General features: G+C 37.5%; 1 protein-coding gene across 6 annotated transcripts; it reads right to left on the bottom strand.

Annotated features, from left to right (window-relative positions):
• Positions 1 to 7,583: 7,583 nt before the first annotated feature.
• Positions 7,584 to 11,388, bottom strand: LOC114281872 (P-loop containing nucleoside triphosphate hydrolases superfamily protein). Of its 6 annotated transcripts, none has more exons than XM_082885702.1 (6): positions 11,069 to 11,388; positions 10,733 to 10,784; positions 9,317 to 9,446; positions 9,174 to 9,216; positions 8,236 to 8,315; positions 7,584 to 8,121 (listed from the first exon to the last, which is right to left on the bottom strand). In XM_082885702.1, exons 3-6 carry the CDS (start codon positions 9,333 to 9,335, stop codon positions 7,664 to 7,666), a joined length of 600 nt encoding a protein of 199 aa, XP_082741828.1. In that variant the 5' UTR covers positions 9,336 to 9,446; positions 10,733 to 10,784; positions 11,069 to 11,388; the 3' UTR covers positions 7,584 to 7,663. The 6 variants fall into 6 exon arrangements, with proteins under 6 accessions (XP_082741828.1, XP_028080265.1, XP_028080267.1 ...); XM_028224464.2 differs by having other exon boundaries at positions 8,230 to 8,315; positions 11,069 to 11,178; XM_028224466.2 differs by lacking the exon at positions 10,733 to 10,784 and having other exon boundaries at positions 11,069 to 11,372.
• Between the last annotated feature and the right edge of the window lie 5,644 nt (positions 11,389 to 17,032).

Here is a 17,032-nt window from a genome sequence, read left to right on the forward strand (position 1 = left end):
AGAGGAGGAACTGAACTGATTCTCACCAAGGTAATCTCTTTCTCCTTCTCTTTCTACTCTGTTTTGTTACGCAAAAAAGGTATTATGGGTTTTTAATTCTTGGAACTCTAGAAAATGAAAACCTCAACATCATTTTGATAGGTAAAAAAACTCACCATTTTGATAGCAATTTGTTAGAAACCTTTTTTATTCATCAAGTCACTACCTCACTTCTTAGGGGTTTGTTTGGTTGCTCACTTCTAATTCTGTATAATCTGAACTGCTAATCTCAAATCTTGGCAAAACTTTACCTTTATGAAACATTCATATATGTGGATGTATGCTTAAGTATTTGGTTGTAATCTTTGTTTAAAAAAATAGTATAGTTAATTTTATTTAATGAACATTAGGTTTAATTTTAGTTAGATTTTGCCATTAACATTGATTTCAAAGAAGCAATTAGAACCTGTTTTTTAGTTTTGAGATCCTTGGGTTTCATTACTTTGGTTCTTCTATGTTGTGTGCTTTTGGATGATTCATGTAACATTTTTTTAATTAAGATAGTATTGTGTTATGTATAGTTCACAAGTTGAGGCTCAATTTTACCATCAATTGGCCAACCGACTTGACAAGATCGGATGAAAAAAAACTCACCCGCTTCTAATCGAATTATGATTTGCAACCCGTTTGGGATTTATGGTTTGAATGAGAGTGAAAAAAAATTGAGTCGACTCAGCCATTTAGCTCTTTGAGGTGGGTGTGTGAATGAACTCTTTGGGGGTGGATGTGTAAAAAAAAAAAAAATTTAAAGTCTGTTTCGAAATTATAATTTTTAATTAAAAATTTAAAAATCACTATAAAATATTTTATCATTTTTTTTAGATTTTTTTTTTTTTGGTCAAAAATTAGAAAATTAACTAAGTTAGCAATTTTCAAATAGAGCCCAAATATAGTTGAGAAGAATTTTATTAGGACATTTCAATGGTTGAAATCAGTTTTATTCAGTTGGGTTAGGTTAGGTTTTTTTTGAAAGAGGGTGTGAGAATCAAGGAGTTTTATTTGGGTTTTCTATTTTTGCAAAATGTGATATGATTTGTGTAAATGTGAGAGTATGAGAATCTAGCATTTTTATTTGGGTTTTGATACGATAATCTATTTATGTAAATGTGATATAGTTAGGATTTGAAACTCCAAACGAAGCCCCTCCTCTGCAACAAAGCACATAGCCTTACAAAGAAACCTAGGTAATATTTTATTTTTTTCTTATCAGCCCAGAAACTTTTCTTGCTGTAGAAACTTTTCATCCCATAAACTTTTCTTGCTGGTCTTCTCTCTCTCCATTCCAAGCTCATCATTGGTTAGTTGTGTACATATGTGTCAAAACCCTTTAATAGTATTTCTGCTAACTGTGTGTCTCTGTAGCTAATTTTTTTGGCTTGCTAATCAAACATGCACACACTTACCCTTTTTTCTCTCTTTCATTTGCAATATTTTTTTTGGTTCAACAACCCCATGCTTTGCCATGCAGAAATCTGCAACTGAATAATCTTCCTCTAATTTACAGCAATTTTAGTATAATAGAAAAGAATTAGTTTCAACCAAACTATTAACATACGAGATAACAAAATTCATCAACTTTTCATCCGCTAATCATCCTCTAATCTACATCCATTTTTCATAAGATAACATACAAGATAACAAAATTCCAAGAAATTGTTAAGTAATTAAAGCACATAAAAAAAAGGAACTCATATCCTATCGCGTTTCCATTATAAAAATGATCAAATTATTTAGTGAACAATCTTTCGACGTGCCCTCATTTAAAGTCATCGTGAATAATCAAGCAGTGTATTCACTGTGTATATATATAGATACTAGGATTCTATGCACACACAAAAAATGTATAATAATCTTGCATGGGTGATTTAAGGATAGTTCAAACCCCAAAAAACAATCAATTACATGTTTAAATTACAAGATTATTACGCTAAAAATTATTATAGAGAATGATAAGATTGGTAGTTGGCATTTGAAGAGGTAAGATGAAAATAGCAAAGATACACAGAAGAGGAGATTGAGAGATTACAAATATGACGGTTGAAATGTTTGCATAGAAGAAGGCAATAGGTAAGGTGAGAGATGGACACACATAGATGGACATGAGTGATGACCCATCACTACTGATTGTCCATATATAATGCAAAGGACTCCCAGATTGGGGACACACTAATAGACCTTCTTGAGGTTCCTTTAGCTTTATCATTCTATGTCAATAACTCAATTTTTTTTTTAATGTTTTTTAATTTCCCAACAGTGGCTTCAAGACCCATCATTCAATACCAAAATAGAGGTATTTTACATTGTCTCTTAAATTTCCCTTTCTCTGCTCTTGATCGCTGTTGTTAGTTAATTATGTTGTTTGGATTTGTTGTTTGAATTCTGAATCTTGAAGAATTTATTGTTTGGATTTGTTGGTTGATAATATTTTGTATTACTTTTAAGATTTCATGTACAGCACACAGTGCTTCCCTTTTGCAATAGTCAGCCTTCTATTTGACATGTAACTTTATAGAGATATGTCCAATTTTGGAGTTAATAATAATGTATTTTGGAGTTAAGCCCATCTCAATCTCAATTAAACAGTGGATGTTTTATTCTAGGCTTTTAAGTCTGTAGAAAATTTGCCAAAAATTTACCAAATAGGTTTTTGTTTTCAAGCATTTTTTTTTTCTCCTTCCTTGAAAGTTCAAACATTGAGTTTGCATTTGCTTTGATTGTTTGAAAACTTTGTTCTTTACCTGCTCGCAAAACTTTTTTCTTTATTGTTGACTGTAAATGAAATAACATAACAACAACTTAAAGATTGCATAAACACATAATTAAACTAAAATAAAACTATTTGGGCGTTAATTGAATTTCATTTGAAAACTCGCCTATGTTCTTATAAAGTTTAATTTCAAATCACTTCATTTGATTGAAAACTCCCACAGCTTCTATGAACTTAGATAGATGTTTTTGAGTTTGTTTCATGGTGGGTCACCAAAGCTCAACAATGGTTGTTTGCCTATGCCATTTTCTTGGTATAGAAACAGGGATTTTCAAGTTGAAGGCATAATTTCATCTTTATAATTGATAATTTATTTTTAAGACAAGAAGGGTTGGGATTACAATTATATTAAATTAACAATTGATAATTTATTAAATAGTATTGGGATTATAATTATATTCTAATCTCAACATTATTTACACCGTGCCTTCAGGCACAGGTATACGCTAGTATATATATATATATATATATAACTAAACACAAAAGTCATAATCAAATATCTCAAAATAATGATGTCATAACTAAAGAAGAAAATTAATTATAACTAAGCAAGAAAATAGTGTAGCTCAATGTGCATATGGTATAGGGTGTGTATAATAGAATTCTCTTTTTAAAAATAAATTATTAATTTTTCTAAAACAAATGTGATTAAATTAAATAATTATAATTATTGTAATAAATGCTAACAAATGTCCCATATGCATTGTTTAATGTTAGAAGTGTGTAGAAAATACCTTGAAAATATATATAATTATTAAAAAGTGTATTAATTTTAGTAAAAGTACATTAAATTTAATAAAAAAATGTCTTGTACTCTTTAAATTTTGTCTTTTACTTTTGTGCTAAAGGTACTTATTCGCAAGACCCTTATTATATTAATCTCATTATTTTACAACTAATTATACACATGATCTAATAAAATGAACAATTCAAATCTTTAGAGTTAGACCCCTGATGGATTTATCATATTAGAGATAGTCTCCCTTAATTTAAAAAATAAATAAATAAATAAACTATTAATTTACTCTTTTACCCTAGCAAAATTGTTTAATAATTCACAAATTTTAAATAATAAACATTTTTATTTTGACATACTATCATAATATCTTGTCCATCCCAAACCCTAATTCCCAATCCATCACCATCACCATCGCCACAGAGAGTCCCCTTTCGAGCGAACCTCTCTCATTTTTGTCAACTGCATACCATCACCATTAGCCACACCACCCCCACCACCAAGAACCCCCTTTTGAGAGAACCTCTCTCTTTTTTTTAGAACCACCCTTTACTGCTACAATGCCCTTTAACATTCAAACTACCAGCACCAAACCAATCGTCATCATTCAAATATCAATCATCAAACCAGTAATAGTTGTTTAGATGTCAATCATGAACCAATTCAGAAAACTAGCATTGAACATATCTATTGTCATTGTGGTCGATGAGGGAGGGGCTAAGTTGGTTGGGGAAAGATGAGGAAGAATGTAACGGCAACAGTAGAAGGTGGGGGAGGGGTTGGGGTGGTTAGAAGAGGACGCCGGTGGTTGGCTGACAATGGTTAAATAGGATGTTAGGATTAGGGTTTGAAAGTTGAAGAAGGTAAGGATAATTTTGACATGATGAGTTATGTACTAAGTAAAATATTATTTTTTTTATAAGAAAAAAATTATTGTTTGTATTGAGAGGGGAAAAAAAATGTGTGCTATGAGGTTTTTTTTTGTGTGAAAATAAAAACTCTCCATACATAATGATATGTATCATTTATAACCACTCATTGGAAGTCAAAATCCACATCAATCTTACACATGATTGCAAGAATAACGTTGCATATTATTCTTGTCTTAAATTTTGTGTGAATATTCTATATGAATATCGTTTTCTAAAAAAATAAAAAGAAAAAGGAAAAAAAGTCATATAGTAACGCTTGCAAAAATCATAGACTTTCTCCCTTGATATAGCTAGCCCTCAATATGAGACATCATCACTCTTTTATTTTACTAGTCCAATAATAGCTACACTCATTTTGTCAACATGTTTCTTAACCTCAACCAACTAGGCCTGGTCTAATTGACTACCATAACTTTCCTAAGGGTTTAGTTCTGAGAGAAAGGTCATGGGTTTAACTCTCCCTAGGAGAATCAAATTAAGGAGACAGGCATTTGGTGTTTTAGTATTAATCTAACAACTAACTTTCGCTGATCAAAAAAACATATTTCTTAACCTTCTCTATCATAAATGTCAAGGCATGTGGAACCATATACAATTAAACTCTGTGGTAGGGATGGTTTTTTTAAACAATAGGAGCATTAAAGCATATTTTCTTTCACCCAAGAAAAAAAGGCACAAGAAGGAGCCAAATGAAAGATGCAATTTGTGATGTAGCATTTCAATAGATTTCTTAATTAATTAATATATATATATATATATTTTAAACACAAGAACTTCAATACAATAGCTTAGGGAGAGAATGAAGCTCGAACCCGTTAAGTAGATTGCATCGCCAGCCTTGCTGCTCAATGAAATTCAGATTCAAGAGAATGAATTTATGCAGAAAATTGAGAATTCCACTTCAAGTGAGAGAAGTTAAGAGAAACACATAATCAATCAAGAAGTTCACTTATTTCCAAACCAAACCAAACCAAGCCTTAAGTCCCATCAAATGAGGTCGGCTGCATGAGTTTTTCTTCGTCACTCGACTATATTCAATGTCATTTCATTAATCAAATTAAGGAGATTCATATTTCTATTCACTGTACTAGTCCACGTCAATCTAGGTCTGCCACTTCCCCTAATACTACCATCTACCGTTACTGTATCGCATCTCTTTACTACTGCCTCTATTGGTCTCCATTGTATATGACCAAACCATCTCAATCTATTCTCTCTCAACTTATCTTCTATCAGTACTACTTCTACCCATTTTCCAATATATTCATTCCTAACTCTATCTTTTCTAATCTTGCCACACATCCATCTTAGCATTCTCATCTCAATAACACTCATTTTATCTACATGTGATTTTTTTAGTTGCCTAACATTCCATCTCATAAAATATCGTTAGTCTAATAGTCGTTCTATAGAACTTCCCAACGCACTCCTTCACTTAAGTCATCCCGCCTTAATTCTATCGACCACATATGCTCCAATCTCCCTAGTTTTTGTGATAATCGATCCTAAATAATGAAATGTTCACTCTTAGGTTATTCTTGATTCTCAATCTTCACTTCTCCCCTGCTTCCATTGTTACTGTTACTAAAATTACACTCTATGTACTCTATCTTAGTTTTGTTTATCCTAAATCCTTTAGATTCAAGTGTTTTTCTCCAAGTCTCCAACTTAATGTTAACTCATTCTCTAGTCTCATCCACTAACATGATATCATCTACAAAAAGTATACACCATGGCATATCATCCTGAATATTTCACGTCAACTCGTCTATAACTAATGCAAAAAGATAACGACTGAAAACTGATCCTTGGTGTAGCCCTATAGTAATTGGAAATTCATTCGACTCTCTAGTAGGTAATCTAATAGCGGTCACCACACCTTTATACATATCTCTAATCACATCAATCTAACCTTTTGTCATTCATTTTCATAAGGGATCCGAATGGCTTTTTTACTTGTTGGTTGTCGATTACCTAACACACAACCCACCTCATTTATCCGGGCTTAGGACCAACAGAGTTGTTAAACAAGCCCTTAATTCAAGTAAGAAAACATCAAAAGTTATGATCAATATAGAGTGAAGAATTAGTTTTCAACAAAGTGCCAACTTTTTATCTTTCAAACATAATAATTAGAAATTCACTCGTCTCTCCAACAGGCGATCTGATAGTGATCACCATACCTTCATACATATCTCTAATCACATCAATCTAACCTTTTGTCATTCATTTTCATAAGGGATCCGAACGATTTTTTTACGTGTTGACTGTCGGATACCTAACACACAACCCTCCTCATTTATCCGAGCTTCACTACGCCAAAATTGGGCTTTAGCAGCGGTTTTTTACCGCCGTTAAAAGATGTAAAACCGTTGTTAAAGCCTTTAACGGCGGTAATTTAAGACCGCCGTTTATACTCGTGTCGAAAAAAGTACAACTATCGTAAAAGGGTAAATTGCCGTTGTTAAAAGTCGACCAAAAACGACAGTAATATAGGACCAAAAACGGCGGTTCTTTACCGCCGTAAATAGATTCAAATTTTTAAAAAGGTAATTCTCTCTTCTTGCACCCCCTAGGTCTCGAACCCTTGACCTCTAATCCACGCACGCCAACCACTCCACCACAGCTACTCTATATGAAATATATTCCCTAAATAAATATTTAAACATTACTTTTGCTTTATTGTAGATGGTCATGTTCAACCTCTGGCCACACGTGGTCACCACTCGCCGGAGTTCCGTCGGAGCTCTGCCGGCAAAGACCACCGTCATTAACGGCAGTAATGAGAGAGCTTTAGCGGCGGTTTCGTTACCGCCGTTAAAAGAGGACTTTAGTGGCAGTTTTTTTAACGGCGGTTTCATTACCGCCGTTAAAGATACTTTAGCGGCGATTTTTTTAACGGCAGTAACGAAACCGCCGTTAAAGATACATTAACGGCGGTATTAACGGCGGTTTTGTTACCGCCGTTAATAGTATCTTTAACGGCGGTAACAAAAATCGCTGTTAAAAAAACCACCGTTAATGCCCTATTTTGGCGTAGTGCTTGGGACCCGGTAGAGATGTTAAACAACCCCGGTAGAGTTTCACTTGTTTCCATCAGATAAATTAATTCAAGTAAGAAAACATCAAAAGTTATGATCAATATAGAGTGAAGAATTAGTTTTCAACAAAGTGCCAACTTTTTATCTTTCAAACATAATACTGTGATCTTCCTAAATTTTTCTCACTTTGAACAACTCTTGTTGAGAAAATTAGAGCTTTTATAGCATTCACAATGGCCAGAGGGCTTAGCGTGGCATCAACCTTTAATATCCCTTCTGATTCATCAATCTGAAGCAAATCTAGTTGAGATTGCAAGAGCGTAGCCGGCATGAAATGCTTCCCTTCTGAAGCCCTTTTTTGTAGCCGAGCAGCTAGCACATCAGCTCGAGCATCCAACAAAACAAAATTCACCAGACTCAAATAGCTCCCTAGTCTATAGTTAGCATCGGCAGATCTAAGAATTTCTCTGTACCGTTTCTGCAGAGCTGAACAACCAAGAATCACAGTTTTGCCACTGACTAAATCAGCTCTCAAGGAATTTTGAAGCACTTCAAGCCATGGAATACGATCTTCCTCTGATAAAGGGATTCCTTTCTGCATCTTTTCTGTTGTGTTGTAAAGATAGCCAATGTGAAAAAAGTAACAAGAAGAATAAAAGAACATAGTTTTTTATAGAGATTTAAAACTTCAAAGCTAAATCACTCCCTACAGACCTATACCTTTGTTTGATTGTGGGTGGAAATCATCAGCATCGAGAAAGCTGCAATTTATAGCCTTTGCCAGCATCTCACCTATCGTTCTGTCAAAGCACAAGTGCAATACAATTGTTCATCAGCAGAAAGAAAATCGAGAAAAACAAGCTGTAAATTTTTATTTCCACAACAGTATGGGGTTTAATATAAGACTTTGTTCATATCTAATATCTAATTGATTAGGCTGAACATTGACCTCACATGTGTCCATATAGAGAAGGGCCTTTTACAAAGGATCGCAACAAGGAACATTATGTTCTTTTTGGTCCAAAGTCACCCCTGAGGGGTGACCCGATTTAATGAGGGTTTGAATATCCTCGTGTTTGCCCGGTTCATTGGCTTAAGGGGTGGCCTTTGAACCTCGAGTTTACCTTCCTGGGGTGGATGCCTAGGATGGGTTCTCGATTATCAAAACAAAAAGTCACTCTACAAGCAACATAGATCTTTTAACTGATATGGAAAATATTAAACTTGAGATGTTTTGCCCAATTTCAATTCTGACAGCACCGAGTAAAAGTATGCATCAGAAAACAGCTCATTTTCAGCATCACTTGAACAAAGCCTCATGTGGATTTCTATTTAATTTTTTTAGGCCAAACAGAAAGAAATGTTTCTTATTTTTGGCTCTTGAAATAAGCAGATTTTATTTTGGAACCCAAGGTATTATATCTTCATATTTTTCAAGCTTGCAAGATCAATTAGATCTTTGTATTATTTAGCCTAGGTGCCTTTTCACTCAATATCTTTTCCCCCTGTCCCTATATTCTGTTTAAGCATCCATGAATTATGATATACTAAAAGTGGACTATATAAAAAAATTAACCAACTATGAAGTGAATATGAATGATGATCTGTGGATTGCATACACAAAATAGATCAAGGCAATTGGTAGAATCCAGACTTACGATTTCCCGGCACCGCTAGCACCCATAATCACAAGAACTTTTCCTGTATTAGGCGGAAAAAAAAGAATGAAAATCAGTAAATGGGATCCTAAGAAATACAAGCCAAAAAGTAATGAGCGAATTTAGCAAATAATAAAAATAACCTTCAGAATCAGAAGCCATATCAGCAGATAAGTTAGGTGCAATCTGTGAAAGCCTCAAGGAGATGAAATCTCACAACAAAATCCAAACGAGGGAACTTTGTCCCTCATCTATACGAACTAGCTAGACAACCTGCAACAAACAGGCATGACATTTATATATAACATGACAACATCTCAGTAATTCCTACAACCATTTTGAAGTTGTCAGGGCAATTAATTGGGGAAAATTCTTGAATAAGTTGCTGGAGGCAAGTGGAGAATAGCTTTGCTAAATGTCAAACAAGCCTTAGCTAGATGTTCCTACAACTATTCTGAAGAATTAATCGGTTTTCATTATCTGAGAAGGGGAGAACTTGAGCTTAGTTCAAGTGGTTGTACCCCTTGGCTTCTAAGTGGGAGGTTCAAGGCTTAATATCTATGAAGTACGGGTGCGGGTATGGATATTGGTACGAGTACGCCGATACAGAAAGACCTAAAAAAAATAGAATACATGTACGGTTGCGGTACGTCAATAAATTTTTTTTTTTTTTTAATTTATAGTTTGAGATTCAATCTACAAATCGGAGTTCAATACCAAAACTAAAAGAAAAAATTATAAAACCAAAAGTGAAGCCTATAAATTGTTTTAATGCCATTACATAGGATCATTCCAAAAGTGAACTAAGCAAAATTTGAAAAAGTAAAACTTCAATTTTCACCGCCATCAATTTCATTATTGAATAATACATCTTTCATCTATGGCACATCAAGTGAAGGATTTGCAATTTCAAATAAATCAAAACTCTCTAATAAATTAAATGTATCTCCACCAATGTCCCATAACTTGGTATACCCTCAATATACCCATCATGTACCTACAGAGTACCCAACTACAAAAGAACGTATAAGAAGTATCTGGTACGTATTTCGAGTACCCGGTATGCATGCAACCCTATAGGTATGAGTACTCGATATGAGTCCAGCAACATATTTGAAGTACCCGTACTTCATAGCTCAACATCGAATGCCCATTAGTAGTAATCGAACTTATTAACCTACTAACATCCTATTAATGGCAAAAAAAATTTAAATTAAGAAGGAAAAAAAAAAAAAAACTGAAATGGGGGTCCTCGGAGCTGAGCCTGCTTTGTTATAGACATTGTCAAATTAATAGTGTTTTGTTCTTTTGGAAGGTGCTTTAGTTGATATAGAACAGTTAAATGCTTTGATTAAAAATATATATATATAACATAAAAAAATGGGTCTCAGATTAGGACAAAGTTGATTGGATTTGGGATATTAAAGGCGGACCCTACAACAACTACAGATATAATCAGCTAAAAAATGACTTCAATTTCATATATATGCATACATGTGTCTCTCTATGTGTATATATAAAACCAAACTAGATGAGCGGTCAAACTTAACAAACCTCACCTTACCGGATGGAAAGTAACAATGAATTGATATAAATTTTGTATGTAATTTCCTGTAAGAACTAGTGTAATTAAATAATGGGTTTTAGCCATTAGGTATCAATCAAATACAAAATATTAGCAAAGTAGAAGCAACTTGTAAGAACGATTATCTGATGCAGATCACAGTTTTTTGAACAAAACAAACTATGCATTCTTTCAAATAATGAATTGAAATTCGCTATAAAAATCTAATAAAAGACCGATTGTTTATACTAAATCATGGCTTAATCATGTGTGTGTGTGTGTGTGTGTGTGTGTGTGTGTGTGTGAGAGAGAGAGAGAGAGAACAACAAACCCGAAAATTGGAAGGCAGGCCGTCGACGTCGTGCTGGTACTCCTCCTGTTTGGACGCTTTTAAGATGCAGCATGTGATTATTTGGTAAATGCACGATTGGTGAGTTTGGCAACGGCAAACACGAAAAAAATAATTTATATTTTTATTCTTTTATCTTTTTTTATTTTCTTTTTTTTCTTTTTCTTTTTTGAATTACATCCAAAAAAAATTTAATTTTCAAACTCGCCTTGCGTGACTTTGGGCAATTGTCCAAGTTGTCGCAGAGAAGACACTTAAATGTCAAGGTGTGTAAGATTTGAGATTTGAGTTTATAAAGAAATAATGACATATATTGTAATTTAACTACTAACAATATATTAAGTGATATTTTGAAAAGTTGGTAAAAAATTGACTTTTAATTTTTTGACTTTTTTGATGTTTTTGGCAAAAAAAACTAGTTTCTTTGGCTAAAAATATTAAAAAATCAAAAAGTTGACTTTTTTAGTTTCTTCACAAAGTGCTCCTAAGAGTTCGTTTGGGATGTGGGTTGATTTTTTTATATTTTGACATTTTAATTATTTTAGCCTAAGGTTCAAAAGTCTCATTTGAGATATTTTTTTGACTTTTATAAGAGAAAAAATAAAATAATTATGGTTTGGATGTAACATTTTATCTTATTAATTTTTTAGCTTATTTTGTAATAAAATTATAATAATTTATAATTGGTGCATACATAGACTTTCCTTTTATATATATATATAAATACATATTATAATCGGAAGAAATTTTTGTATTTTTGAAGGGTATGTGTCACTTGCCATCCTAGTCTTCTCTTAATTTACACATTTTGTGTGGATGATTGTAAAACAATATGCTCTGACACATTTGGTTCGGTCTATTTGTTAACATGTATAGCTGTAAAAGACCTTGCATCTGTAAAGGCCACAATGTGTAGCTGTAAAGAAGAGAACTTCACTTTAGCTTTAGCTTCTCTCAATGTAAATTACCAGGCATCCGATGCTAATTGTCTCCCTCTCCTCTCTATAAAGAGAGGGAGCTTGCTCTCTTGTAATTACACAGAAACATAATATAACAACACCAACTTTCAGTCCCTCTCTTTTTCTCTCCCTCGTTACCAACCTTACATTCTCTCTGTTCTCTTCCTCGTTACCAAACTCACATGGTATCAGAGCTTAGAAACACAATTCTGGCATCCCTCAATTTTAGGTCTTAGTTCTGTACACAGTGGACTATACCAAACAGCTCGGAATTTCCCTACGATCCCAACGGCACCAAGCCCATCACCAAACAAGCCTTCACGCGCTCTCACGCGCCGCTTCTTCTCTCGGCGCGTCTCTGCTTCCGTTGCCACTCTCACACGCGCTGCCACGCGCCTTCCATCCTGCCCTGTCGTGCGCCGCACCTGCTACCGTGCACCAGCGTGCGCCGTTCGACTACCGTGAGCCGCGCGTGCGCCGTTCCGCTATTGTGCACCCGCGTGCGCCATTCTGCTAACATACGCTGCCAGTCCCCCTCTGCTACCGTGCGCCGCACGCCCTTCCTGCTAACGTGCGCCGCTGACTTCATTTTCCACCCTGCTGACATCATCCCTGCACAGCCCACCTTTCCTAGCTATTTTCGACCTTCCGGACTCACTGGTACACTCTGTTTTACCTAATTTTGCTCCTACAGGTCTCTCCCTATCCATTTAGCCCTCCTCCACTATTATTATGGATCGTCCTGATGCCTCCCATCCTATTTCCGTTATTTTGGATGGTTCCAACTATGTTCTATGGGCCCAAGCCATGTCTTCCTTCCTCAAAGGAAAGAAGCTCTGGCGAATTATCACCGGGGACATCACCCAACCGGTCAAAGACACTGCTGAAACCACTATTTCCCCTGCTACTCCTACATATGAAGATCGCCTTGAGGAATGGGACAGTAAGAATTACCAAATCATTACCTGGTTTCGGAATACGTCTGTTACCTCTATCAGTCTTCAGTTTGGCCGCTTTCAGCTTGACTCTGTCACCACTCCTGCCAAAGATATCTGGGATTTTTTGAAAGAACGCTACCAGACTACTGGTCTTGCTCATCAATATCAACTTCAGAGCCAACTTCATCGGATGCGCCAAGAATCTAGTCAGTCCATCAATGACTTCCTCTCTCAAATGTACTCCGTTTGGGACCAGCTTGCTCTTTCTGAACCAACTTGGCCTCACCAAGAAGATGCTGTTTTATTTACTGCTTATCGTAATCAGCAACGGTTGGTGCACTTTCTTATGGCTCTCACTTCATCTTTTGAGCCTGTACGTGCCTCTCTTCTTCATCGCCATCCCTTGTCCACTCTGGAACAAGCTATTTCTGAGTTGCTATCAGAAGAGACTCGTCTTGGTACTCTCCAACCTCATCATGTGGACTCTGTTCTTGCCACTCCCCCGTACCAACCATCATTCCCCCAGCGGACCACTGCATGTCTCTACTGTCAGAATCGGGGCCTTCCTTCCACATATCTCCTGGTCAATTGCCCAGTCAGAACCTGCCGATATTGCACCAAACTTAGTCCTGGTCATCTGCAACAGGATTGTCTTCGCCATCCATCCCGCTCATCCTCCAACAACCACTCTTCTCGCGGTGGTTCTTCTCGGGGGAGCTTTCATCGTTCCAGGAACCAATCTCATCCTGGGAATCAGTTTCCTCACACCGCCACTGCTGCTGCTGCCGCTGAGGGTTTTTCTGAGTCTCCGGCTCCATCTACCCCTCTCTTTTCTCCAACAGATGTCGAGGCCATGTTCAAACACCTTCTCTCCCCTTCTGGTACACCTCCTCCTACTGCTTTGTCTGTAATTCCAGGTAACTCTTCTTGGTATTTTGATTCTGCCTGTTGTAATCATATGACCTCCAGTTCAACTATATTTTCTTCTATCTCTTCCTCTCCTCATATTCCCTCAATTCAAACTGCTGATGGTTCTCTCATGGCTGTCCGTCATCTTGGTACTGTTTCCACATCTTCCTTAACTTTACCTCAAGTTTATCATATCCCTGCTCTCACTTTAAACCTTATCTCTATTGGTCAATTATGTGAACTTGGTCTAACTGTCACCTTTTCTGCTACTCATTGTTTGGTGCAGGACCCTCAGACGAGGCAGACTATTGGGATCGGCCGTAAGCATGGACGTCTCTATGAGCTCATTCACCTTCATGTTCCTGCCTCTCCTCAGATTGCTGCTCCTGCCTCTGCTTCCTCATTATCTCCTTTTCAGCTTTGGCATTGTCGCTTAGGACATATTTCTATTACTCGCTTAAAGTCTTTGGTTTCTAGTGGACAATTGGGTCATGTAATTCCAGATACTTTCGATTGTATACCCTGTCAACTTGCCAAACAACCTGCTTTATCATTCAATAAAAGTACTTCTGTTTCCTGTGCACCTTTTGATCTTATACATTCGGATATTTGGGGCCCTTCCCCTACCACTACTATGGGGGGATCTCGTTATTTTGTTGTTTTCATTGATGATTTTTCACGGTTTACCTGGATTTTTCTCATGAAAACTCGGTCTGACCTCAAAACTCTTTATTATCGATTTGCCCAAATGATCCACACCCAATTTTCTAAAACCATCAAACTTTTTCGCTCCGACAATGCTATGGAATATCGGGATTCAGATTTCCTTTCTTTTCTTCAGAGTCATGGTACACTGCCTCATCGTTCCTGTGCTGGCACGTCCCAGCAAAATGGCCGTGCTGAACGGAAACATAGGCATATTCTTGACACTACTCGCGCTCTCCTTCTTTCTTCTTCCTGCCCTGAAAACTTTTGGGGGGAAGCTGCCCTCACTGCTGTCTACACTATCAATTGTGCTCCTTCCCCTGTCATCCATAATCAAACTCCATTTGAACGTCTGCATGGCACTCCCCCTCCCTATGCTAATCTTCGGGTTTTTGGCTCTGCCTGTTTTGTTCTCCTTCAATCTCATGAACGCACCAAGCTTGAACCGCGTTCTCGTCTTTGTTGCTTTCTTGGGTATGGAATTGAACATAAAGGCTTTCGCTGTTAGGACCCTCTCTCTAAACGTCTTCGTATCTCCCGCCATGTAGTTTTTTGGAAGCACCAAATGTTTTCCTCCCTATCCTCATTTCACTTACCTGCACTTTCCACTAATGTACTGTTTACTAATCCTTCCATCGATCTCTTCTCTGATGATTTTGATACAGGTCCCTCCGTCATTGAGACGCCCTTGCTCACTCCTGCTCCCCATCAGACTGCTCTCCCTGACGGTCCACCTCTCCCTGCACCACCTCCTTCTCCACTGGTTCTTCCTCCCACCGATCCTCCTACGGGTCGACCACACCGGGTAACTCAACCTCCTATCCACCTTCGTGATTATATTGTTGGGTCTGCTGCCTTTTCTACTTATGAACCTACCTCCTATCGTGAGGCTTGTACTAATCCTCTTTGGCAGCAAGCTATGACTGATGAACTTCAGGCTTTGGACAAAACTCATACTTGGGATCTTGTTGAGCTTCCTCCTGGCAAAACTGCGATTGGCTGCAAATGGGTTTACAAAATCAAGACTCATTCTGATGGCTCGATTGAACGCTACAAAGCTCGTCTTGTTGCCAAGGGTTTCAACCAGGAATATGGGATTGATTATGAGGAAACCTTCGCTCCTGTTGCTCGGCTTACCTCTGTTCGTAGTTTACTGGCTGTTGCTGCTGCTCGCCACTGGGAGCTTTTTCAAATGGATGTCAAAAATGCCTTCCTCAATGGTAATCTTCTTGAGGAGGTCTACATGCAACCTCCCCCTGGGTCTACTTTTCCCCCTCATAAGGTTTGCAAACTACAGCGTGCCCTCTATGGCCTCAAGCAAGCACCCCGTGCCTGGTTTGCTAAGTTCAGTTCTACCATTCATGACTTTGGGTTCACCTCCAGCTCCTATGACTCTGCTCTTTTTATCCGGACTACTCCTCATGGTACCACTCTTCTCCTTCTGTATGTGGATGATATGATTATCACTGGTAATGATGCAACTGGTATTCTCCACCTCAAACGCTTTCTCCACCGTCAGTTTGAGATGAAGGACCTTGGTACTCTCAACTACTTCTTAGGCCTTGAAGTCTCTCATGATCCTACTGGCTCTTACTTATCTCAGGCCAAATATGCATCCGATCTTCTGGCTCGTGCTGGTCTTACTGATTGCAAAACTACATCTACTCCAGTTGATCCTCAGATTCGTCTCACTCCTCTCGACGGGGCTCTCCTCCCTGATGCTACTCTCTATCGTCAGCTCGTCGGCAGTCTTGTCTATCTCACAGTAACTCGTCCTGACATTGCCTATGCTGTTCACATTGTTAGTCAGTACATGTCGGCTCCTCGCACTCCCCACTATACTGCTCTCCTTCACATCCTTCGGTACATCAAAGGCACCCTGTTCCATGGCCTTCACTACTCTGCTTCCTCATCTCTGGAACTGCGTGCCTTCTCTGATGCTGATTGGGCTGGGGATCCTACGGATCGACGCTCCACCACGGGCTTCTGTTTCTTCTTAGGGGATTCTCTTCTTACTTGGCGTAGCAAAAAACAATCCCTCACTGCCCGTTCTAGCACCGAAGCTGAATACCGAGCTCTTGCCGATACTACTCAGGAACTTCTCTGGCTTCGCTGGCTCCTCACTGATATGGGTATTTCCTCTTCTGGCGCTACCGCTCTTTATTGTGACAATCAGAGTGCTATTCAGATTGCTCACAATGATGTTTTCCATGATCGCACCAAGCATATTGAGATTGATTGCCATTTCATTCGACAACATGTTACACGTGGTACTGTTCATCTTCTCCCAATTGCTTCTGCCGATCAACCTGCTGATATCTTCACCAAGGCTCATTCTCCTGGGCGCTTTCGTGATCTTGTTTCCAAACTCAACTTGGTCGATGCCTACCCTCCTTGAGTTTGCGGGGGGCTGTTAACATGTATAGCTGTAAAAG

Source organism: Camellia sinensis, chromosome 1 (assembly GCF_055761805.1).
Source record: "Camellia sinensis isolate YWXY chromosome 1, ASM5576180v1, whole genome shotgun sequence".
Classification (NCBI taxonomy): Eukaryota; Viridiplantae; Streptophyta; class Magnoliopsida; order Ericales; family Theaceae; genus Camellia; species Camellia sinensis.